Source organism: Vipera ursinii (genome assembly GCF_947247035.1).
Source record: "Vipera ursinii genome assembly, chromosome: 2".
Taxonomy (NCBI): domain Eukaryota; kingdom Metazoa; phylum Chordata; class Lepidosauria; order Squamata; family Viperidae; genus Vipera; species Vipera ursinii.
In genome coordinates, this window is record NC_139513.1 from 19,747,358 (window position 1) to 19,771,797 (window position 24,440).

General features: G+C 46.3%; 1 protein-coding gene across 1 annotated transcript in view; it reads right to left on the reverse strand.

Moving 5' to 3' along the window:
• LOC310634340 (von Willebrand factor A domain-containing protein 7-like) overlaps positions 1 to 24,440 on the reverse strand; it is a 60,902-nt gene that overhangs the window by 1,578 nt on the left and 34,884 nt on the right. The window contains exons 10-16 of the mRNA XM_083352630.1: positions 20,321 to 20,590; positions 18,934 to 19,152; positions 15,131 to 15,303; positions 13,065 to 13,179; positions 9,461 to 9,665; positions 7,643 to 7,724; positions 4,466 to 4,686 (exon numbers count right to left, since the gene is read on the reverse strand). Of these exons, the coding sequence (XP_083208756.1) occupies positions 4,466 to 4,686; positions 7,643 to 7,724; positions 9,461 to 9,665; positions 13,065 to 13,179; positions 15,131 to 15,303; positions 18,934 to 19,152; positions 20,321 to 20,590 (1,285 nt within the window). The remainder of the gene's footprint in view (positions 1 to 4,465; positions 4,687 to 7,642; positions 7,725 to 9,460; positions 9,666 to 13,064; positions 13,180 to 15,130; positions 15,304 to 18,933; positions 19,153 to 20,320; positions 20,591 to 24,440) is intronic.

Genomic DNA, 24,440 nt, shown 5'->3' on the forward strand with positions numbered 1-24,440 from the left:
TTCTTATGCTGCACAGTAAGGTGGCATATTTTCCTTGAAATGAAAACATACATTATTTTACTTTGATCTGTGAAGAAAGAAAAGGAACAATTTTGAGAATACGGACTAGCGTTCTGCAAATGCTGTGCAGCTCCTTTTGGGTTGAGGGCTGAAACTGGAGTTTGAACTGGATGCCTTGAAAATAACTAGTCAGGGCATGACTAAAATGAAATTTTGTTCAGATTAAATTTAAATATAGTCGATACAATTATCCGCTACTAATATATTTAATATTTATTCTTTACATTCACAATTATAGTTTAGTAATAACTGGGAATTTAGAATGTCAGTTTTTCTCAAAATAAGGAATTGCTTTAATAAGATGGGGATTTGTAATGTCAGTAATTAGTAATGTTACGTGGATGGAAAGAAATTTATTCTCTTGATGTTAAGGAATGGATTCCATATATGTGTTATGATATTATTGTTATTATTATTATTTGGAATTACGGATCTATTCTAAAAATGAGTAGATGGACCAATATTTTTTTCTAAAGAGTGTAGATCTAATAGGCTTAAGGGCCAAATTAATTTCATATTGAGATTATATAGTCATTTTTTATTTTTCCTATTTTTTTTCTTCCATTATGTTCAGTTTGCTTTAAATCTTTATAACCTATGTAGGGTTTCTATTATATAACTACTGACATTATTTTGATATTAATAAAAAAAATAAAGTCATTGTACTGCTTTGATTTTTTGCATTGCACAGCGAGTTAAAATAAATTTTGTCATAAATTTAAAAACCCTGGGATTTCAAAACAAGAAAAAAATAAAATTAAAACATACTTAATGTATGCGCTGTCCTAAATATTAGCTAATATTAATAATTGTATATTTTGCCTGCTTTAGCACCAACATTTTTTGCTACTGCTTACCTAACAGAGATCTGGCTAAAATCTCTGTAATAGTGGCGAATCTTTGTAATATGGGTTTCAAATTAATAAAATCATTACTCTAATTTTGGATTATTTCCCCCTGGGGAAAAGATATTTCACACCTGGGGATTAAATTAATAAAGAACTGCCTTTTCTATTTTTGCTGGAAACTTTCTAAGCTCAAGAGGGCGCTCTTAGTCTATTTCAAAATAGTTAGAAGCCGGTTGGTTTTCACAAATCCTCGGGAATAAGCACACAACCAGCAGGCAAAACTGTTATCAGTGATTAATTATTCGGCTTGTTCTTTGCATATAACAAGAAGCTCAGCCAATAATAAAGACTGTTGCTAGTGTTGAGGGATGTTGTTGTTAGCTGCGAAGTCGAGTCCAACCCACCGCGACCCTATGGACAACGTTCCTTCAGGCCTTCCTGTCCTCTACCATCTTCTGGAGTCCATTTAAGCTCACGCCTGCTGCTTCAGTGACTCCATCCAGCCACCTCGCTCTCTGTCGTCCCCTTCTTCTATTGCCCTCAGCCTTTCCCAGCATTAGGATCTTCTCCAGTGAGTCCTTCCTTCTCATTAGGTGGCCAAAGTATTTGAGTTTTAGCTTCAGGATCTGGCCTTCTAAAGAGCAGTCAGGGTTGATCTCCTCTAGGACTGACCGGTTTGATCGCCTTGCAGTCCAAGGGACTCGCAGGAGTCTTCTCCAGCACCATAGTTCACAGGCTTCAATTCTTTGGCGCTCAGCCTTTTTTATGGTCCAACTTTCACTGCCATACATTGCAGCTGGGAAGACCATAGCCTTGACTATACACACTTTTGTTGACAGGGTGATATTGTGATATGTTGAGGGATATTGTGTGCTGAAAAGTGGATAGTGCAGATTCGTAAGGCAGGCAAGGGGCAAAACGAGCTTTGGGGTGTCATGTTGTAAAGTCCAGGGCAGAGAAGGCGAACACGGAGATTTATTTGCCCTTACATTTACAAGTAGTCTTCTACTTTCCACCACAACTGAGACCAGAATGTTTGCGGTTAAAGAAAAGGGTGGTTGTTAAACGAGTCATGCCCAATTTTACTCTCTTTTTCCCTATGTTTTTTTTTCCCAGCGAATCACTTCAGTTGAGTGATTCATGTGGTCTTTAAAGCGAATCTGACTTTTCCTATTGATTTGGCTTGTTGGAAGCCAGCTGGGAAGGTTGAAAATGGTTATCACATTATGCCAGGATGCTCCAACCATTGTAAATTCATGCCAGGATACCAAGCAATCAAAATTTTGATCACGTGACCGTGGGGTTGCTTCATCGGTTTTTAAGTGTGAGAAAACCTTATTTTTCAGTGCTGTTGCAACTTTGAACAGTCGCTAAATGAAAGGTTGTAAATGGAGGACTACCTCACCTTAATTATTACTACTTTTATAAATAACTCAAGGCCAAGAGACCTAAGACTCCTTCCTCCTCCTCTTTTCCCCACAACAACCACCCTGTGAGATGAGTTGGGCTGAGAGAGAGAGAGAGAGAGAGAGAGAGAGAGAGAGAGAGAGAGAGAGAGAGAGAGAGAGAGAGAGAGAGAGAGAGACTGGCCCAAAGTCACCCAGCTGGCTTTCATGGCTAAGGCAGAGCTAGAACTCCCAGTCTCCTGGTTTCTAGCTTGGTGTCTTAGCTGCTAGAACAATCTGGCTCTCAATTGGGAATTGGGTATGTGTAGTTTAAAGAAGAGAAGGGCGAGGGGTGACATGATAGCCGTGTTCCAATATCTCAGGGGCTGCCACAAAGAAGAGGGAGTCAAGCTATTCTCCAAAGCACCTGAAAGCAGGACAAGAAGCAACGGATGAAAACTAGTCAAGGAGAGAAGCAACCTAGAACTAAGGAGAAACTTCCTGACAGTTAGAACAATTAACCGGTGGAATAACCTGCCTCCAGAAGCTGTGAATTCTCCAACACTGGAAGTTTTAAAGAAGAGATTGGACAATCATTCATCTGAAATGGTATTGGGTTTCCTGTCTGAGCAGGGGGTTGGACTAGATGACCTCCAAGGTACCTTCCAACTCTGTTATTCTATTCTATTCTATTCCGTTCCGTTCCGTTCCGTTCCATTCCATTCCATTCCATTCCATTCCATTCCATTCCATTCCATTCCATTCCATTCCATTCCATTCCATTCCATTCCATTCTATTCTATTCTATTCTATTCTATTCTATTCTATTCTATTCTATTCTATTCTATTCTATTCTATTCTATTCTATTCCAGAGTAGTCTAGTCTAGTCTAGTGTTCTCCTTAAGCTCCAGATTAAAGGAACTTTCACAGAAAACAAAAGGAAGTTCAAGTAAAATTGAATCAGAAAGATTCAAGATTCACGTTTCTGTTATGTAGACAAGCATTATGTTTAAAACTGCAGGAAAATTAGTTTTTATTTTCAGGGTGGGATGCAATCATTTTAATTTTCTTTGCACCATTTGAAGTAGTCATTGCTAGAGACTAACTGGAGCGGCACCTAGAGGTGAAGATGCTGGCCTCCCACTCAGAAGGTTGAGAGTTCAATCCTAGGCAGCAATAGATATTTCTCTATCAGGGCGCAAAGAGAAAACATCTCCTGCAAACTTCCTTTAGGCATCAGGAAGAGCATCCGGCCAGTAAACACTCAGCTCCATTCAGTTGCCCCGACTCCACCCCAAGCAAGGGATTACAGGATCGTAAAAAGAAAAGAAGAAAAAATAAATGCTGGAGACTAACTGAGATTGTGGGAGTCTTACTTCTTCCCAAAAACCCCAGTTAGTGAGAAGAAGGCTAGATGAGGCTCCTTAGATGAAAGGCAGTGGCTGGAGGGGCTGTCAAATTGTTGAACTGAGGAAAATGGGTTTTATGTTCTTTTCAAACTCCACACCTTCTCAAATTTGCTGGGCAGTCTTGCAAAAGTGTAGAGGTTTGAAACAGAGTTAATCACACGCTTTCCAGAGAATAGAACGAAGCAAGAGAAAGTGATCTTTCAGAAGCTGGTGCCCTCTCAAGCCTGCTGAAATAACTGTGGCCCCATAGCTCTTCTCCTCATTTTTGGCTGGGGGGGAAGTGGGGGGAAAGAATGAACAGTGGTGTAGAAAAAGTGTACTTGAGGACCAGAAAGGAGGACTGAATCCCAGTGGTGCAGTGGTTAGAATGTAGTATTGCAGGCAGACTCCGCTCACTGCCAAGAGTTCGATCCTGACCGGCTCAAGGTTGACTCAGCCTTCCATCCTTCGGAGGTTGGTAAAATGAGGGGCGGGGGATATGCTGACTCTGTAAACCGCTTAGAGAGGGCTGTAAAGCACTGTGAAGTGGTATGTAAGTCTAAGTGCTATTGCAGTTGTTAAAGTGGCCACAGCATAATAGTTGACGAACCATCTTAGACTTTATACCTCTGGAGGCGCAGCAATTTGCACTGGCATAACTCAGGACTCTTTAAGGCTCTCTTGCATGCAGAGGTTGGACAAGACTAGGTGATTGTTGATGCAAATGGGAAAAATATTTTATGACTAATTTCCCCCCCCCAAGAACAATGGATGTATACGAACCTATATTCACACATCACATTCTTCACATCACCTCCTTGTGGGGTGCAAGTGAGACCAGAAGGATTTGCACTGATTTTGACGGTTACAGCACTTTGGTCATCTACTGCAGTGAATGACATTTGCCAAGAATGACGACGGCATTCTGGTACATTTTGGATGTTGCCCCTACATGGCATGACAAATTCTCTGATTTTGTACACAGGTGGGATCTCATCAGTCTCCTGTTGAATAGCAAACGTGTCGGTTAGTAATAAAACTAGCTTGTTGATCAGAAGGTCGGCAGTTTGGCGGGTTGAATCCCGAGTGCCGCGTAACAGAGTGAGCGCCTGTTACTCGTCCCAGCTTCTGCTAACCTAGCAGTTCGAAAGCACGTAAAAATGCAAGTAGAAAAATAGGGACCCCTACGGTGGGAAGGTAACAGCGTTCCATGTGCCTTTGGCGTCTAGTCATGCCGGCCACATGACCACGGAGACGTCCTCGGACAAGCGCTGGCTCTTCGGCTTTGAAACGGAGATGAGCACCGGCCCCTAGAGTTGGAAACGACTAGCATGCATGTGCGGGGGAACCTTTACCTTTACCTTTAGCCATAGTACATGAGTACATTAATTTAAAATGCAAGTACAAGGACATGTAGACATCCTTTTTCCAATATGGCAGACTCTGGCTGGCTGGCTGAGGAATTCTGGGAGTTGAAGTCCACAAGTTATAAAAGGGCCAAGTTTGAAGACACCTGGTCTAAGTAAACTGATTTATTGCTAAAATGCCCAAATGCAGAGGAATCTTCTCAACTAACACTTCACACCTGCTTGGAGCTAAATAAGGGCCAACAGAATCTAAGGGCGGGGGAGGGGCTTGGACTTAGTCTGCTTGTGGCCATGTAGGGATTCAAGGCTGATCCTTCATTTAACTCTGCCCCCAGATTCTGTCACTCCTTCTCTGCAATAGGACTAAATTTCCCAGAATTCTCAGCCAACTTCCTGAGAACCGTAGAACCTGCATTGGTTGGAATGGCACTGACTCTTTAGCTGACTCTTTCTTGAGAGGCTGCCACAAAGAGGAGGGGGGGTGTCAATTTATTTTCCAAAGCACCAGAGGGCAGGACAAGAAACAATAGACGGAAACTAATCAAGGAGAGAAGCAACCTGGACTTATGGAGGAGCTGCCTAACAGCCAGGACAATTAACTAGTGGAACTGCTTGCCTTCAGAGGTTGTTTTTTAGAATCATCTAACCATCATGCCAAAGGAACAGCCCCTCTTTGAGGTAGATGGGTGGTTTAGAAATGTGAAGTAGAAATAATAATAATAATAAAAAACCAGTAACAAGAGAGGGCTTGGGTGATGCTCTGAAGCAGTGTTTCTCAACCTTGGCAACTTGAAGATGTATGGACTTCAATTCCCAGAATTCACCAACCAGCATGGCTGGTTGGAGAATTCTGGGAGTTGAAGTCCACAAGTCTTCAAAGTGCCATGGTTGAGAAATACGGAAGATGTTTAACTTGCATGTGGTTAACCAGCAATGGAGAAATGACTAACATTAGGATACTTCCTTCTACATTTATTTATTTATTTAGATTTATATACCGCCCTTTCCCGAAGGACTCAGGGCGGTTTACAGGGCATTTAAAAAACAGTCAATACAAACATTAAAACATTAAAAGAGATTAAATAGAACCCTGAGAAAATTAAAACCCAGTTAAAATTAAAATTAAAAATATTCTCAGCCTGGGCCAGAGAGCTCAAAGAGCCAGGTCTTCAGGCCCCGGCGGAATGAACGGAGGTCGGGGGCAGTCCTCAGCTCCACTGGCAGCTGGTTCCACAGGGCAGGCGCCCCCACTGAGAAGGCCCTACCCCTGGGTGTTACCCGCCGGCAATCTTTAACCGGCGGCACCGTGAGGAGACCCTCCCTGTGGGAGCGCACTGGATGAAGGGAACTTGATGCTGGCAGCAGGTGTTCCCTCAGATATCCCAGACCCTCGCCATTTAGGGCTTTATAGGTCATCACCAGCACCTTGAATCTCACCCGAAGGGCAACTGGAAGCCAATGCAGCTCGCGGAATAGAGGTGTTACATGGGAGTATCGGGAGACCCCCATCACGACTCGCGCAGCTGCATTCTGCACCAGTTGAAGCCTCCGAGTGGTCCTCAAGGGCAGCCCCATGTAGAGAGCGTTGCAGTAGTCTAAACGGGAGGTCACGAGCGCATGAGTGACTGTGCGTAGGGCATCTGGGTCCAGGTAGGGTCGCAACTGGCTCACCAGGCGAACCTGAGCAAAAGCCCCCCTGGTCACAGCTCCTATATGGTCTTCAAAAGTGAGCTGTGAATCCAGGAGGACGCCCAAGTTGCGAGCCCTATCAACGAGGGGTAACACCTCACCCTCCATCTTTAAAGATGGAATAGTCTGGTTGACCCGAGATGCCGGTATGCACAGCCACTCAGTCTTGGCAGGATTGAGACGAAGCCTGTTTGTACATTTGTAGCCTGATGTATATGTCTGGATGGAAACATGCTTTTCAACTCTCCCTTTGGAAGGGTATACATACAGGTAGTCCTTGACTTACAACCATTGATTTAGTGACAGTTCAAAGTTACAATGGTGCTGGGAAAAGTGACATACAACAGTTTTTCATACTTATGACCATGGCAGTATCCCCATGGTCACGCGATCAAAATTTGGATGTTTGGCAACTGGCATGTATTGATGATGGCTGCACTGACTTGGGGTCATATGATCCCCTTTTCTGACCTTCTGACAAACAAAATCAATGGGGAAGCCCGATTCTCTTAAAAAACTGTGTTACTAACTTAACAACTGCAGTGATTCACTTGGCAACTGTGACAAGGAAGGTCGTAAAATGGGGCTAAACTCACTTAATAACTGTCTCGCTTAGCAACGGAAATTTTGAGCTGAGCTGTGGTCATAAGTCAAGGACTACCTATATAAAAGAGATGGCTTTTTTGATCGATCTCCAAATTGGGCCAGTTTCTGCTACTGTACACTCTTGCTACGGTAAATGCAAGCTTTAAACCTAGCAGAAGAAATTCTCTCAGTTTACAAGATGCTGCAGAAATCAGATTATGAGTCCTTGGTAATAGGGGGTCTTAAGCAGGAAAAGAACAGAATTCTTCCCGGAAGATTAAGTAAGGACTAATCGCTGTGAATAAAATCTCAGGCTTACCAATGCTGTTTCTGGAATAATGCTGATGGGGATTTTCAGGTAGTTCTGAGCAGAACCGCTGTTAGCAGTGAATGTCACAATGCTGGGAAAAAAAACATTTGTGGATTCATTAACAACAAACGATGGTCTCCCTGTTTCTGCAACCCTGCTCCATTCTGCTGCATTAAAGGTAAAGTTTCCCCCGCACATGCGTGCTTGTCGTTTCCGACTCTAGGGGCCGGTGCTCATCTCCGTTTCAAAGCCGAAGAGCCAGCGTTTGTCCGAGGATATCTCCATGGTCATGTGGCCGGCATGACTAGGCGCCAAAGGCGCATGGAACGCTGTTACCTTCCCATTGTAGTGGTCCCTATTTTTCTACTTGCATTTTTATGTGCTTTCGAACTGCTAGGTTGGCAGAAGCTGGGACGAGTAACAGGTGCTCACTCTGTTACGCGGCACTCGGGATTCGACCCACCAAACTGCCGACCTTCTGATCGACAAGCTCAGCATCCTAACCCGCTGAGCCACTGTTTCTGCTGCATTACCATGTTTCAAAAAACTTTTCAAAAGTATGGCTTGCTTGCTCTCATGTTGGAAGTACCGAGATGTTTCTGAGTTGAAAGGATTAGCCTGTGACATCATTGTTGCTCGGGAGGGGGGAAACCCAGCTGGGGGCTCCAATACAGTATGTCCCTATTAACTTGCCCACTGAAGTGGTACCCATATATCTACCCGCTTTCAAACTGCTGAGTCAGCAGGAGCTGGAGCGAGTGACAGGAACTCAACCTGCCATGTGGCAGCAACCAGGTCTCAGACACGAGCCTACCGATCGTCAGCCTTGTGTTCTAACCGCATGAGCCACCGCACTCCATTTCAAACGTATTATACGGGCCATTGTATTAAAGTTCGGTTTTGTGCCTTGTCTCATTAATTAATGAGTTTAATTAATCAGTGGAACGGCTTATCCCCAGAAGTTGTGGGCGCTCCATCACAGGAAATTTTTAAGAAGAGACTAGGCAGCCATTTGTCTGGAAAAGTATAGGACAGTGATGGCGAACCTTTTAGAGACCGAGTGCCCAAACTGCAACCCAAAACCCACTTATGTATCATCGGGTGCTGGGTGGGCGTGGCCCATTGGGTGGGCGTGGCTGCGGTGGTAACAGCAGACTGGGACTAAAAGATTCAATCAATCAATTCCAACTTTGCCAGATTTTTTTTTCCCCCACAAGAAGTTGAAATTGATTGAACCTTTTTTTTTTTTGCACACGGCGGCGGAGCCCTAAAGCGAAAAGGTTTTTATAAAACCCAGCTGAAGGCCTAGGGGTGGGGTGATGGTGTGCATGCCCACAGAGAGGGCTCTGCATGCCATCTGTGGCACGCGTGCCATAGGTTTGCCACCACTGGTATAGGATCTTCTGCTTGAGCAGGAGGATGGAGTAGAAGACCTCCAAGGTTTCCTTCCAACTGTGTGATTCTATTATTCCTGGAGGCTGTCTGAACAAATTCTTGGAGTTTTCTTGGCAAGATTTTTCAGAAGTGGTTTGTCTTCTTCCTGGGGCTGAAAAAGAGGGCGGGGCTCAAAGTCCCCCACCTACTTTTCTGCCTAAGGCAAAACTAGAACTCAGGTCTCTCCTAGTCCAATGCCTTAAAGCATGACACCAAATTGGCTCTCATTCAATTAACAATATTCCTTATCTAGCTAAAGAATACATTCCCCTCTTTATCCAGAAAGCATTTTTCATTCTCCAGGTGACACATAGATTCTCTCTCCGCTTTTTTCTCTTGGCAAACTCCCATCTTTACAAGTTCTTGATATCCACCAGGGCAGTGTTAACCTACCTGGAGACAAAGCTGTTATTTGCAATGGGGGCATTAAAGGTTGCCGTCAGGGTAATATTTTCTCCTGTGTTCAGGAAATGTTCTTTTGGTTGATAGCTGATAATGAAACCTCGATCATCCCAAACTTTAAAAGCATATGTTCTAGCTGCTCCATAGTTGACCACCAGGACAGAGAGTTCCAAGGTCCCACCAGGTGCCATTGTGCCTAGGGAAAAAATAGCAATGTGCTCACAATATAGGTGAAATATTATCGTAGTACTGATCATCCTTGACTTACGACTACCATTGACCCCAAAATTTCTGTTGCTAAGCAAGATAAGTTGTTAAGTGAGTTTTGCCCTAATTTATGACCTTTCTTGCCATAGTTGTTAAGTGCCGTCGTTACATTTGTAATTTGGTTGTTAAATGACTCTGGCTTCCCCATTGCCTTTGCTTGTCAGAAGGTCACAAAAGGGGGAATCACATGACCTCCCAGGACACTGCAACCGTCATAAATATGAACCGGTTGCCAAGCATCCCAATTTTGATCACATGACCACGGGGATGCTGCAGTGTTTGTAAAGTGTGAAAAACAGTCATAAGTCACTTTTTCCAGTGCCGTTGTAACTTTGAATAGTCCCTAGACGAACTGTTGTAAGTAGAGGACTATGGTATCCTGAAATATCAATTTTCTATGAGATGCCATAGAAAAAACCTCTCCTGCATAAATCTTTCTTCAATTTCACTTATTTCAAGATGATGGCTCTCCAACTGAGTCAGACACAAAATATTACTGATGAAAAGTGGTTCGTTTGGTAAAACACTGTGTCCTGTCAAAAATCATAGCTGGTGACAAAGGAGAATTACTCCACATATGTCTGGAGGATCCTGAGTCACCTAAGCAAAACCCACCTACTAGGGCCAGTATTTCTGAAGATCACATCCTCTTCATCAAGCTTCAGAAGTACCAAGTACCAATGCACACACACGCAAGTGAAGCATGCAAAGAATTCCTTCTCTACATGTCCACGTAGATCTCTCTTGGAAGTGTGCTAAATGTCAGCTGTCATCTTATGGTTGCTTATGCTTCGCTACCATGTGCTGACAGTGTGCCTAGATTGCAGGGCTTTTCAACCTTTCCACCCATTGTACCACTTTTAGGATATGGCAACATCCGAGTACCACCACTCGCCTAGCAAGGTGTCAAAAACTTAAAAAAAAAGGAAAAAAGTGATGAAGTACAGGTAGTCCTCGACTTACAACAGTTTGCTTAGTGACTGTTCAAAGTTACAATGGCACTGAAAAAAGTGGCCCTCAAGACACCTGCCTGCCTGCCTGGCGGCATTCTTCCTCCTGTCCGAGGTTTTCATTGTTGTGAGCATTTCTGTTGAGGATTGGCAGCGGGGGTGGGGTGGGGTGGTGTTTGGTTTTTATTCCCCCCCCGTCTGCTGGGTGGTTACAACAGTTTTTGGTCACTTCACATGACCCCGGGACACTGTGACCGTCATAAATATGAATCAGTTGCCAAGCATCTGAATGTAAATCACAAGACCCTGGAAATGCTGCAACATTCCAGCTGATCGGTGCTTCTGGGCTCAGCACAAGTGCCAGGATCAGCGCCGAGCTCCAGCTGGAGCCTGGCGCTGATCCTGGTGCTTCCATTGAGTCCTGACAGCCCTGCAGCTCCAGCCGTCTCTCGTTCTGGCTTGTGCAGTGCTACCACCAGTTCAGCTCATTCCCTTCCTCTGCTACCACTTTTCTAGGATGGTCGCGTACCACCTGCCAGGTGCCAATGTACCACAGGTGGTACCCGTACCACTGGTTGAAAAGCTCTGGCTTAGAATTCTGGGGAGGGTGGATGGGAGGTGGAATGCTTGGGAGAAAACGCAAGTGACTACTTTATCTTCTCAAGAGGCTGCTTCAAGGTCACCCAGCTGGGAGAAGAAGGCAGTTGCATACCAATCTACACTTGAAGTGACCATTCTGAAAACATGTTGCTTGAGCCTGATTGGTCACGGGTGGGGGCAGTGAGGGATGGGAGGCAGTTAAGGGAGGGACAGGTTGAACGAATGGATTTTGGCGTGTAATTCTCTGTTCTGGATATGCACTACTGCAATGTACCTGACTTCTAATAAAACTGTACCTTTCTCAACAAATGGAGCCAAGGATCGTTTCTATTTAGAGGCTTAAGTGGCGACAGGACTAACACTAAATTTGACAGGTAAGAACACAGTGGCAGTAGTCAATGGATGCTACCTTGGATGCTCTTGCAACATCACTCAAGGATGTGGAGAAGGACTGTCTGCTTCCCCTTTCTATTGTCAGAAGAAATCTTGGACCAAGATATAACGGGCCTTTAAAATATTTGGTAGTCCAACCAAATCCCAGCCAAATAAAGTGAGCAGGAAATCCTGGATGAGGGATGTTTGAGATACAGATATATTGTAATACAGATAACCTGCATGCTGCCAAACAGCCACTCAGCCATCAAGTTTTCCTGGAATTCTTGATTTAAATCTAGAAAGCAGAAGCTATTCTAATGATTACAGCTATTGCAGGAGAAGGTAGGAACAGTAAAAAGTGTGTTAACAGTGTGTTAATTAGCCATTCGTCCATTTGGGAAAAGCTGCTGTACAACACGCATGCAAAAAGAAATAATGCTTGGAAAAATCACACTGCCAAAAGCATTAAAAATGCAAGCTTTGAGAGGAAATACACATGAAAATTCCTAAGCAATTTTTCCCTTTTTTTTGACATAGAAAGGTAAAGGTAAAGGTAAAGTTTCCCCTGCACATGCGTGCTAGTAGTTTCCAACTCTAGGGGCCGGTGCTCATTTCCGTTTCAAAGCCAAAGAGCCAGCGCTTGTCCGAGGACGTCTCTACGGTCATGTGGCCGGCATGACTAGACGCCAAAGGCGCACGGAACGCTGTTACCTTCCCACCGTAATGGTCCCTATTTTTCTACTTGCATTTTTACGTGCTTTCGAACTGCTAGGTTGGCAGAAGCTGGTACGCGTAACAGGCGCTCACTCTGTTACGCGGCATTCGGGATTCGACCCGCCAAACTGCCGACCTTCTGATCGACAAGCTCAGCGTCCTAACACACTGAGCCACCGCGTCCCTTGACATATTTATTATTTTATTTATTTATTTATTTATTTATTTATTTATTTATTTATTTATTTATTTATTCATTCCCATTTATATCCTGCCCTTCTCCGAAGACTCAGCTCAGCTTACAATCTAAGCACAAATCAATGTGCTTAGCAATAGCCTTCATTCTATGTATATGCCTGCTTAGTAGGGCTTTCACACACACTCCAAGCGGCAATATTACAAAGTCAGCTTAATTGCCCCCAACAATCTGGGTCCTCATTTTACCTACCTGGGAAGGATGGAAGGCTGAGTCAACCTTGAGCCTGGTGAGAAGCGAACTTGCACTAATTGCAGGCAGCTGGTGTTACTTAAGGAGGCATTAGCCCACTGCTCCACCAAGGCTCTTATAACATAGAAAGACATAGAAAGACCCGGACTAAATAATGAAAAAAAATGCTAGAAAATGAACCAAAAACAAAACTGCTAATTCTGTATTATTGCTTATATATTCCATTCTGCTAGGGACTTACTATTTTGGTCTTCCAGAGGTAGGATCTGCACAGATTCGGTTGTGATGGAATCACCACTGATTCGTACAAAGGAGAAGTTGCCTGGAGAAATTCCCTCCACTTTCAGCAAGGTTTTCTGAAAGGAAAAGATGGAGAAATATTTATTAAAAAATCTTCCACATTCTTCCCGTGCATATTTATGACTTAAATGAGAGACATATTACCGGCAGTGGTCGACTTACAACAGTTCATTTAGTGACTGTTCAAAGTTACAACGGCACTGAAAAAAGTGACATGACTGTTTTTCACAGTTACTAGTTTTCCAGGCTCCCCATGATCGGGTGATCAAAATTCAGATGCTTGGCAACTGATTCATACTTTTGACCATTGCTGTGTCTCAAGGTCATGTGATCCCCTTTTGCAACCTTTTGGCAAGCAAAGCCAATGGGGAAGCCAGATTCACTTAATGTCTAGGTGTCAACATCCAGCTTGAGAATCCTGATAAAACTCCGTCTCATTCCATCTCCAAAAATCTTACTGTTTATTGGATACACTGCATGGGTATGTCGAAGCAAAACTAACTCTGAGTTTCCAAGTCCAATTCATAGAGTTAAACAATAATTTTCCCAGCCAAACCCCCAACATCTTATGTAGTTCATATAAACAAGTTCACTTTGTTATGGGAACCGTCTGCTTCAAATCCACACCTGGTCTGGTGTCCTTGAAAAATATCAACCTCTCATGGTCTTCAGCTAAATCATAAATATTTCGTTTCCCCATCTAATCCACTTGAAAGAAACAACTCCCCCCTTAATCTAAAGGCAAGTTGAAACCCAGAGGCACGTAGATGCCAAAGTTTCATCACTGACACCGGGTTATTAACTTATCAGTTGCATTGGTTCACTTAACATAAAATAAGAGAAACATTTGTTAAGTGAGTTTTGCAAAACTCCCTTAACAAATGTTTCACTTAACAACAGAAATGTTGGGCTTAATTGTGGTCATACATCGAGGACTACCTGTACAAAACTTACAAAGAATCAGATCCTCCTCTCAGAAATTCAGTAGATCTGTAGTAAGACACCTGATATCAAGTTCAAATTCACCTCATTGATCCCAATTTATTGGCTGCAGGAGTGTCTGTCAGGAGGGGACTGTGTCAAAAAAGTCAAGGTGGCGGCCACAATCATGTCATCCAAGCCTTGACGCTTTTTTTACATGTGAGGCATATAAATAACGGGGTGTGGTGGCCTTGATAGTGTCCACCATCTTACTTTTTTGCCTCCCTAGGATATATCATGAGCTTTGACTTTTGAAATTTGGACGCTGAGCTTGTCGATCAGAAGGTCGGCAGTTTGGCCGGTCGAATCCCGAGTGCCGTGTAACAGAGTGAGTGCCTGTTACTCGTCCCAGCTTCTGCCAACCTAGCAGTTCGAAAGCACGTAAAAATGCAAGTAGCAAAATAGGGATCACTACAGTGGGAAGGTAACAGTGTTCCATGCGCCTCTGGCGTCTAGTCATGCCGGCCACATGACCACGGAGACGTCCTCAGACAAGCGCTGGGTCTTCGGCTTTAAAACAGAGATGAGCACCGGCCCCTAGAGTTGGAAACGATAGCATGCGTGTGCGGGGGAACCTTTACCTTTACCTTGGTGCTTCTAAAAGGGAGATTTCTGGTTGGCTACTGATCACCATTTGGGTACATTAAGGTGTATCTCTTCCATCCAGTGCTTTTTATGTAAAAGAAACAGTGCCGGAACTCACACATGTCATACAACCCACCTTGCCTACCCTACAAGGTTCCATCCAAAAAAGGTGCCGGAACTCCGTTCTGAGCGTTCTATGAGAAAAAAAGCCCTGCTTCCATCATTTCTGAACAGTAGCCAGGAGTTAGTCAAATGCAGTGGCTAAATTGTTTGAATGGGATCAGGCACCCTCCGCTTTAAATCCCTGCTCAGTCAGGTTGGTCACTAGCCCACTTTGAACCAGTCTCTACTTTCTCAGTCTTAAAGGGCTCTTGACAGGATACCCTAATTTTAAAAAATGAGCTGTGTTTTACCAAATAACTACCAGGAAAGGATACGTACTGGGCCATGCAAGGAAACAGTTCCAACAGCAAAGAGGTTGCCTAAAGCATCGAAGGATTGATTCAAAGGTATAGGTTCTTGAGGAGTTCCGTCTTCAGAAATAGGCACCAAGCGCAGGACTTGCATGCCTGAAACATCCCCCATCAGCTTCATGGAGACCGTGTAGTTCAACCCTGAAGGAGATGCAGAAGAGTCAAGAAACAGTCCTTCCTTCCTTCCTTCCTTCCTTCCTTCCTTCCTTCCTTCCTTCCTTCCTTCCATAATAATAATAATAATAATAATAATAATAATAATAATAATAATAATAATAATAATAATAATTTGGAAGGGACCTTGGAGGTCATCTAGTCCAACCCCCTGCTCAGGCAAGAAACCCTATACCATTTCAGACAAATGGCTGTCCAGTCTCTTCTTAAAAACTTCCAGTGTTGGAGCATTCACCACTTCTGGAGGCAGGTTGTTCCACTGGTTAATTGTTCTAACTGTCAGGAAGTTTCTTCTTAGTTCTAGGTTGCTTCGCTCCTTGACTAGTTTCCATCCGTTGCTTCTTGTCCTGCTTTCAGGTGCTTTGGAGAATAGCTTGGCTCCCTCTTCTTTGTGGCAGACCCTGAGATATTAGAACACTGCTATCATGTCACCCCTCACCCTTCTCTTCGTTAAACTACACATACCCAATTCCAGCAACCGTTCCCTTCCTTCCTTCCTTCCTTCCTTCCTTCCTTCCTTCCTTCCTTCCTTCCTTCCTTCCTTCCTTCCTTCCTTCCTTCCTTCCTTCTCTCCCTCCCTCCCTCCCTCCCTCCCTCCATTCCTCCCTCCCTCCCTCCCTCCCTCCCTCCCAGATTTCTCCAAACTTACTCAGGCCCTTTAATTTCCTTCTCATTTATACAGGTAGTCCATGACTTATTTATTTATTTATTTATTTATTTTTATTTATTTATTTTATTGAATTTATATACCGCCCTTTCCCGAAGGACTCAGGGTGGTTTACAGGGTACTTAAAACATTGATACAAAAATTAAAAACGATTAAAAAGATTAAATTTAATCCCTGAAAAAAACCCCAATTAAAACTCTCAGCCTGGGCTGGAAAGCTCAAAGAGCCAGGTCTTCAGGTCCCGGCGAAATGAACGAAGGTCGGGGGCAGTCCTATGCTCTGCGGACAGCTGGTTCCAAAGGGCAGGCACACCCACAGAGAAGGCCCTCCCCCTGGGTGTTATCCGCCGGCAATCGTTTACCGGCGGTTCCCTGAGAAGGCCCTCCCTGTGGGAGCGCACTGGACGAAGGGAACTTGATGCCGGCAGCAGGTGTTCCCTCAAATATCCCGGACCCAAGCCATTTAGGGCTTTATAGGTCATCACCAGCACCTTGAATCTCACCCGGAGGGCAACCGGAAGCCAATGCAGCTCGCGGAGTAGAGGTGTTACATGGGAGTGTCAGGAAGCCCCCATCACAACTCGCGCGGCCGCATTCTGCACCAGCTGAAGCCTCCGAGTGGTCCTCAAGGGCAGCCCCATGTAGAGAGCGTTGCAGTAGTCTAAATGGGAGGTCACGAGCGCATGAGTGACTGTGTGTAGGGCATCTCGGTCCAGGTAGGGTCGCAACTGGCGCACCAGGTGAACCTGGGCAAAAGCCCCCCTGGTCACAGCTCCTATGTGGTCTTCAAAATTGAGCCGTGAATCCAGGAGGACGCCCAGGTTGCGAGCCCTATCAACCGGGGGGGGAACACCTCACCCCCCAATGTTAAAGATGGAATAGTCTGGTTAACCCGAGATGCCGGTATGCACAGCCACTCAGTCTTGGCAGGATTGAGATGAAGCCCGTTTCTCCCCATCCAGCCCCGGATTGCCTCCAGGCAACGGGACATCACGGCGAGGGCATCACTGGGTTGGTTCGGGGTGGAGAAAAAAGTTGAGTATCATCAGCATACTGATGATACGCCACCCCGAAACCCCGAATGATCTCGCCCAGCGGCTTCATATAGATGTTGAACAGGAGGGGAGAGAGAACCGACCCCTGAGGGACTCCACAAACGAGAGGCCTCAGAGTGGATCTCTGCCCTCCCGTCAACACTGACTGCGAGCGGCCCAGGAGATAGGAGGAGAACCACCGTAGTACGGTGCCTCCCACTCCCAACCCCCTGAGACGCCGCAGTAGGATACCATGGTCGATGGTATCAAAAGCCACTGAGAGATCTAATAGGACTAGGACAGAGGAACAACCCCTGTCCCAAGCCCGCCAGAGATTATTCACTAGCGCAACCAATGCCGTCTCCGTGCTGTGCCCGGGCCTGAAACCCGATTGGTATGGGTCCAGATAATCAGTTTCCTCCAGGAACAGAGGAAGCTGATGCGCCACCACACTCTCAACAACCTTCGCCAAAAAGCGAAGGTTGGAGACCGGACGATAGTTATTTAAAACAGCCGGGTCCAGGGCAGGCTTCTTGAGGAGGGGTCTCACCACCGCCTCCTTCAAGGCGGCGGGGAAGATACCCTCCTTCAAGGAAGCAGTTATTACTGCCTGGAACCAGCCTTGTGTCTCCTCCCGGGCCGCATAAACCAGCCAGGAGGGGCACGGGTCCAACAAACAGGTGGTGGAGCTCAGCCTCCCCATCATCCTGTCCACATCATCAGGGGAAACAGGATCGAACTCAGTCCAGTTGACATGCTCAAGACCGTCCGATTCCTCCACGTAAGACTCTGCCCAGTCAGAGTCCAAACCGGCCTGGATCTGAGCGATTTTGTCCGTCAGATGATGACTAAACTCCTCGGCCCGTCCCTGTAAGGGATCCTCCCTCACCTCCTGGTTAAGAAGGGAGCGAGTCACCCTAAACAGGGCAGCCGGGTGATTATCTGCGGACGCGATGAGGGCAGTGAAGTAATTAGCCTTCGCCATCCTCATCGCCGCAAGATAAGACCTTATAAAGATTCTTAACTGCAATCGGTCAGATTCGGATCGGCTGGACCTCCAACAGCTCTCTAGACCCCGTCTCCTACGCTTCATCTCCCGGAGCTCCACAGAAAACCATGGAGCCCACCGGGATCTGCGCCGGGTCAGAGGTCGCAAGGGTACAACATGGTCGAGCGCCTTGGTGGCAGCCCTTTCCCAGGCATCCACCAAGGCGTCGGCCGGGCTGTGAGTGAGGGGGGTAGGTATAGACCCAAGCGCCGTCTGGAACCGTTCCAGATCCATTAGGCGCCTGGGGCAAAACCACCTGGTCGGTTCTGCAGCCCAGCAGCGGGGGGTGGCATAATGGAAGACCAACCGCAGGAGGTGATTATCGGACCATGACAGGGGGACAATAGTTGACGAGCCCCCTCCCAGATCATCAGGCCACTGCCCAGATAAGAAAACTAGGTCGAGAGTGTGTCCCCCTCCCATGAGTCAGACCCTGAATTACTTGGGTCAGGTCCATGGCCGTCATGGAGGCCAAGAACTCCCGGGCTAACTCAGATGACCATAACTGAGCCCAAAATTTCTGTTGCTAAATGAAACAGTTGTTAAATAATAAGTAAATAGTTAAATAAATAGTTGTTAAGTGAATCTGGCTTCCCTGTTGACGTCGCTTGTCAGAAAGTCGCAAAAAGGGATCACATGACTCTGGGACATGCAAACATCATAAATATGAGTCAGTTGCCAAGTGTCTGACTTTTGATTGGATGACCATGGAGATGCTGCAACGGCCATAAGTGTGGAAACACGTTCATAAGTCACTTTTCTTAAGGCTGTTATAACTCTGAACTGTTGTAAGTCGAGGACTACCTGTATTTTTACACTGGGCAGATCTGAAGGAAAGAGTAAAGGTACCTTGGACTGGTCGTCCTTGGACTGGAAGCACGTAGTCATCCTCCTTCTGCATAATCTGGTAATTAAAGTCAAGCAAACTTTTGCCTTCAACCTGTATTGTATAAGTGTTTAAGGGCTCCATATTCACGGTCCATGAACCTGGCTCTGGGACAGGAGATATCTTCAAAACCTTCTGGTTGTTGGTGTTGATCAACATGCTCATGGATCCCAACTGAGAACCTGCCACATAAATAGAAACAAGAGCAGGTGTAAACAAAGTGAGAATGTGAGGAAAGTTTCCCCTCCCATTAATTGTCTGCAGCCAATACTGTTATTCTGTTCTCTATGCCTAACTTCCCTGCTAGTGACTTATAACAGGGGTCCCCAATCCTTGGTCTTCGGCCCACTACTGGGCTGCCGCCTATTCAGAACCGGGCTGTGGAAATGGTGGACAAGCGTGCCTGCAACAGCTACACTTGTGGAAGCAGCGGACGAGTGCATGCACGTGAAGCTCCATTTGCGCAAATATATGCGTCTGCCACTCATACGAAACCATCTCCACTCCCCCCCCACCAGTCTGCAAAGCCAGAAAAGATGGGGACAGCTGATTTATAAGGTTTTCAAAGCATTGTTCAGGTTTGGGAAAAGAGGTATAAAGCCTGTCCTCATTTTCTGAGGATTGGATGCCTCTAGAACAGGGGTCAGCAAACTGAAACAGTGAAAGAGCCACTCGGAACCGGTTCCCTCACAAAAGGAAAAACTGGGAGCCGCAAAAAATGTGTGCGCATGCACGTACATGCGCGCATGCGAAGAACAGGGTTTGACTGAAGAGTGGAGCCGAGGCGAGATATGCACCTACCCTGCATATTTGAATTGATTGGTTGAACTTTTTTAGTCCCACTTTTTTTGGGGGGGGACTGCACATGGCAGAGGACTGGGAGCCGCAGGAGACGGCTGAAAGAGCCGCATGTGGCTCCGGAGCCACGGGTTGCAGATTCTAGAAGAATCTCGTCCCATTCATGTCAGAGTTCAAGGCACTTCCCGCTTGAAAGGATGATTAGCCAGTGACATCGCTGTTGCCCGGGTGATGGCCATGGGGGCTTCCTTCATGTGCCCGCAAGGAGCTGGAGAAGTGATGGGAGCTCCCCTCAACACGCAGCAGCACTCGGGTCTCGAACCCGGGCTGGTTAACTTCCAACCCAGTGTTCTAACCACATGAGCCGCTGTGCTCTGTCTAGCAGAGTCTTTCTCAACCTTGGCAACTTGAAGAGGTTCGACTCATGCTGGCTGGCGGTTTCTGGGAGTTAAGTCTACACACCTTCACATTGCCAAAGCTGAGAAACACTGCTTCAGAAGATACTATCGGTAGCTCCTGAGGAAATGCCCTATATATCACACTGCCCCTTACCTGAAGGTTGGAACACATTCATGCTGAATGACGCTGATGCTTTGATAGAGATGGTCACCTCTTTGAGCGTTTCATCCACAGGGAAGGAGAACTGTGAAGTATACATTTGGCCATCCATCAATTTAACAGGAGCAGCATTCAGGGACTTCTCCATTATTCCCAGGACCTGGGAAAGCTGATATTTTGTAGTGAGCACATAGAATCCGCCAGAATAATCTGCCAGTTCTTCATAGCTATTTGCATATGTCTTAGGCTTATACGCAGGAACACCTGTGGAGGAGAATTAAGAGAATGACAGAGTTGGAAGAGATCTTGGAAGTCTTCTAGTCCAATGCCCTGCTCAAGCGGGAGACCAGATACCGTTTCAGACAAAGGGTTGTCCAATCTCTTCTTTAAAAACTCCAGTGTTGGAGCATCCACAATCTCTGGGGGCAACTTGTTCCAATGGTTAATTGTTCTAACTGTCAGGAAGTTTCTCTTTAGTTCTAGGTTGCTTCTCTCCTTGATTAGTTTCCATTATGTACTGGGCTTTTGGAATATCACCACCTGCATTGCTGGAGAACTAACGGCTCTCCAGCAACCCAGACAGGATGTCTCCCGTCCTGCAATTGGTCAACTTTGGGCGGCAAGCATGGCTTCAATCCGATTGGTTAATACCATACGGCCTGGCTATATATTGAAGCAGGGTGACTCCAATCTCTCAGTACAGTTTCTGCTGAAATAAAGTATGAGTTGGTCTGTACTCATCTGCGTGTTCTCGTTCCTGCTCATCAGAGCCCACGACATAATAGTTTCCATCCATTTCTTCCTTGTCCTGCCTTCAGGTGCTTTGGAGAATGGGTGACCCGCTACTACTCTTCGTGGCAGCCCTTTACATATTGGAGGGCTGCTATCGTGTCACCCTTCATCCTACTTTTTTTATTAAGTTATTGAAATTCCCTTTGAAAGCAGCCTCAAAAGTACAATTAATCAGTGGTATGGCTTGTCTCCAGAGGTTGTGGGTGCTTTTTTTTTTTTTTGCTAGATGGCTTTTTGGTTTTTTTAGCAAAACCTTCTCAGCATCTTTACTGAAAATATTTACTAACCCATGGACGAAAGGTGGGCTCCTTTTAAAGAAACCTTAATTTTTTTTGGCTCTTCTGCAGGCAAAGAAAACAACTTTTCAAAGCTGGCACCTGATGTCAGAATGCCCCTGGCCCCCTAAACAATCGGTCTCACACCCTCTGCACACCCTTCTTCAGAAGATGTTTCCCTTGGCTGTGAACTGCTGCCGAGTTCATCATCCCGCAAGGGTTGTATGATCAAGTGGCTATATTTGCTTTCGGTTAAATCCAAAAGTAAATACAAAACTGGCTGCTTGCTTGGAAAATGCTTAGGAACACAAGCCAGCCTGCTGTCATCTTTAAATCAAACCCAGAAAACTTGGCCGCCGTGCCTGATTTTCAAGTTGAGGCAGCGCAGAAACTCAGTTCCTTTGCCTGTTATCTCAAGAATGTGGGAAGCTCTGCCACGTGAATCCCTCAGACGATGCAACCGCTTGGAGGGAAACGCAGACGCGGCTTCATATAATCTGAGTTTAAGGTGCCTCCGAAGCCACAGGGATCAGACACCAACAGGGCTGGCTCACGATATCTTTCTCGCCTGAAGCAAAAAGCAAGATGAGTCTCCTTGATAGATTCCACAGGCAGAAGCTTATTGGGCTTGCTAATGCATCTGCTCTGATGCCAGGAGGTGGGATTAGAGTTGAGAGCAGGCCTCGCCATGGACACAACCCTTCTTTTTCCCTCTTGGCAAGCATGCCCTGCCTCTTGCGCTCTGCTGCCTCAGACAGCAGCCCTGTTGTGCTTATGGAAAGACAGCCCTTGAGTACTGAACTACTTATTTGGCTGGTGTAGGTGATGGGATCCCAGACAGGCAAGGATGTAGAAGTCTCTGCGTGGATCCTGAAAGCAAAGATGGACGGCTCTCTTTTCTTTCTGCTAGCCTGCTTGGCCATGTCTGAATGGCACAGGAAGGGAATTTGTTTCTGTAGGGTTATTCCTCCTCCGACAGCTTATGTGTTTAGAAAAATATTGTCTCTCCCCTTTCCTTCTCCTTCTCTCCTTCTCCTTGCCCCTCCCTCCCTCCCTCCCTCCCTTCCTTCCTTCCTTCTCTTCTTCCTCCTCTTCCTCCTCCTTCTTTGTCCCTTCCTTCCTTCCTTCCTTCCTTCCTTCGTTCCTTCCTTCCTTCCTTCCCTTCTTCCTCCTCTTCCTCCTCCTTCTTTGTCCCTCCCTCCCTCCTTCCCTTCCTTCCTTCCTTCCTTCCTTCTCTTCTTCCTCCTCCTCCTCCTCCTTCTCTTTGTCCCTTCCTTCCTTCCTTCCTTCCTTCCTTCCTTCCTTCCCTTCTTCCTCCTCCTCCTCCTTCTTTGTCCCTCCCTCCCTCCTTCCCTCCCTTCCTCCCTCCCTCCCTCCCTCCCTTCCTTCCTTCCTTCCTTCCTTCCTTCCTTCCTTCCTTCCTTCCTTCTCTTCTTCCTCCTCTTCCTCCTCCTTCTCTTTGTCCCTTCCTTCCTTCCTTCCTTCGTTCCTTCCTTCCTTCCTTCCCTTCTTCCTCCTCTTCCTCCTCCTTCTTTGTCCCTCCCTCCCTCCTTTCCTTCCTTCCTTCCTTCCTTCCTTCCTTCTCTTCTTCCTCCTCCTCCTCCTCCTTCTCTTTGTTCCTTCCTTCCTTCCTTCCTTCCTTCCTTCCTTCCCTTCTTCCTCCTCCTCCTCCTTCTTTGTCCCTCCCTCCCTCCTTCCCTCCCTTCCTCCCTCCCTCCCTCCCTCCCTTCCTTCCTTCCTTCCTTCCTTCCTTCCTTCCTTCCTTCTCTTCTTCCTCCTCTTCCTCCTCCTTCTCTTTGTCCCTTCCTTCCTTCCTTCCTTCGTTCCTTCCTTCCTTCCTTCCCTTCTTCCTCCTCTTCCTCCTCCTTCTTTGTCCCTCCCTCCCTCCTTCCCTTCCTTCCTTCCTTCCTTCCTTCCTTCCTTCCTTCCTTCCCTTCTTCCTCCTCCTCCTCCTTCTTTGTCCCTCCCTCCCTCCTTCCCTCCCTTCCTCCCTCCCTCCCTCCCTCCCTTCCTTCCTTCCTTCCTTCCTTCTCTTCTTCCTCCTCCTCCTCCTCCTTCTCTTTGTCCCTTCCTTCCTTCCTTCCTTCCTTCCTTCCCTTCTTCCTCCTCTTCCTCCTTCTTTGTCCCTCCCTCCCTCCTTCCCTCCCTTCCTCCCTCCCTCCCTCCCTTCCTTCCTTCCTTCTCTTCTTCCTCCTCTTCCTCCTCCTTCTCTTTGTCCCTTCCTTCCTTCCTTCCTTCCTTCCCTTCTTCCTCCTCCTCCTCCTTCTTTGTCCTTCCCTCCCTCCCTCCCTTCCTCCCTCCCTCCCTTCCTTCCTTCCTTCCTTCCTTCTCTTCTTCCTCCTCCTCCTCCTCCTTCTCTTTGTCCCTTCCTTCCTTCCTTCCTTCCTTCCTTCCTTCCTTCCCTTCTTCCTCCTCCTCCTCCTTCTTTGTCCCTCCCTCCCTCCTTCCCTCCCTTCCTCCCTCCCTCCCTCCCTTCCTTCCTTCCTTCCTTCCTTCTCTTCTTCCTCCTCTTCCTCCTCCTTCTCTTTGTCCCTTCCTTCCTTCCTTCCTTCCTTCCCTTCTTCCTCCTCCTCCTCCTTCTTTGTCCTTCCCTCCCTCCCTCCCTTCCTCCCTTCCTTCCTTCCTTCCTTCCTTCCTTCTCTTCTTCCTCCTCTTCCTCTTTGTCCCTTCCTTCCTTCCTTCCTTCCTTCCTCCCTCCCTCCCTTCCTTCCTTCTCTTCTTCCTCCTCTTCCTCTTCCTCCTCCTTCTCTTTGTCCCTTCCTTCCTTCCTTCCTTCCTTCCTTCCTTCCTTCCCTCCCTCCCTCCCTCCCTTCCTTCCTTCCTTCCTTCTCTTCTTCCTCCTCTTCCTCTTCCTCCTCCTTCTCTTTGTCCCTTCCTTCCTTCCTTCCTTCCTTCCTTCCTTCCTTCCTTCCTTCCTTCCTTCCTTCCTTCCTCTACTTATACTGTCTATACTGAAATATATACTAACATACTTTTCGCTGAGGAAGCTGGTTAAACAAAAGATGCAGGCTTGTAACATTTATGGGATTATTTACAAGATTTAATAC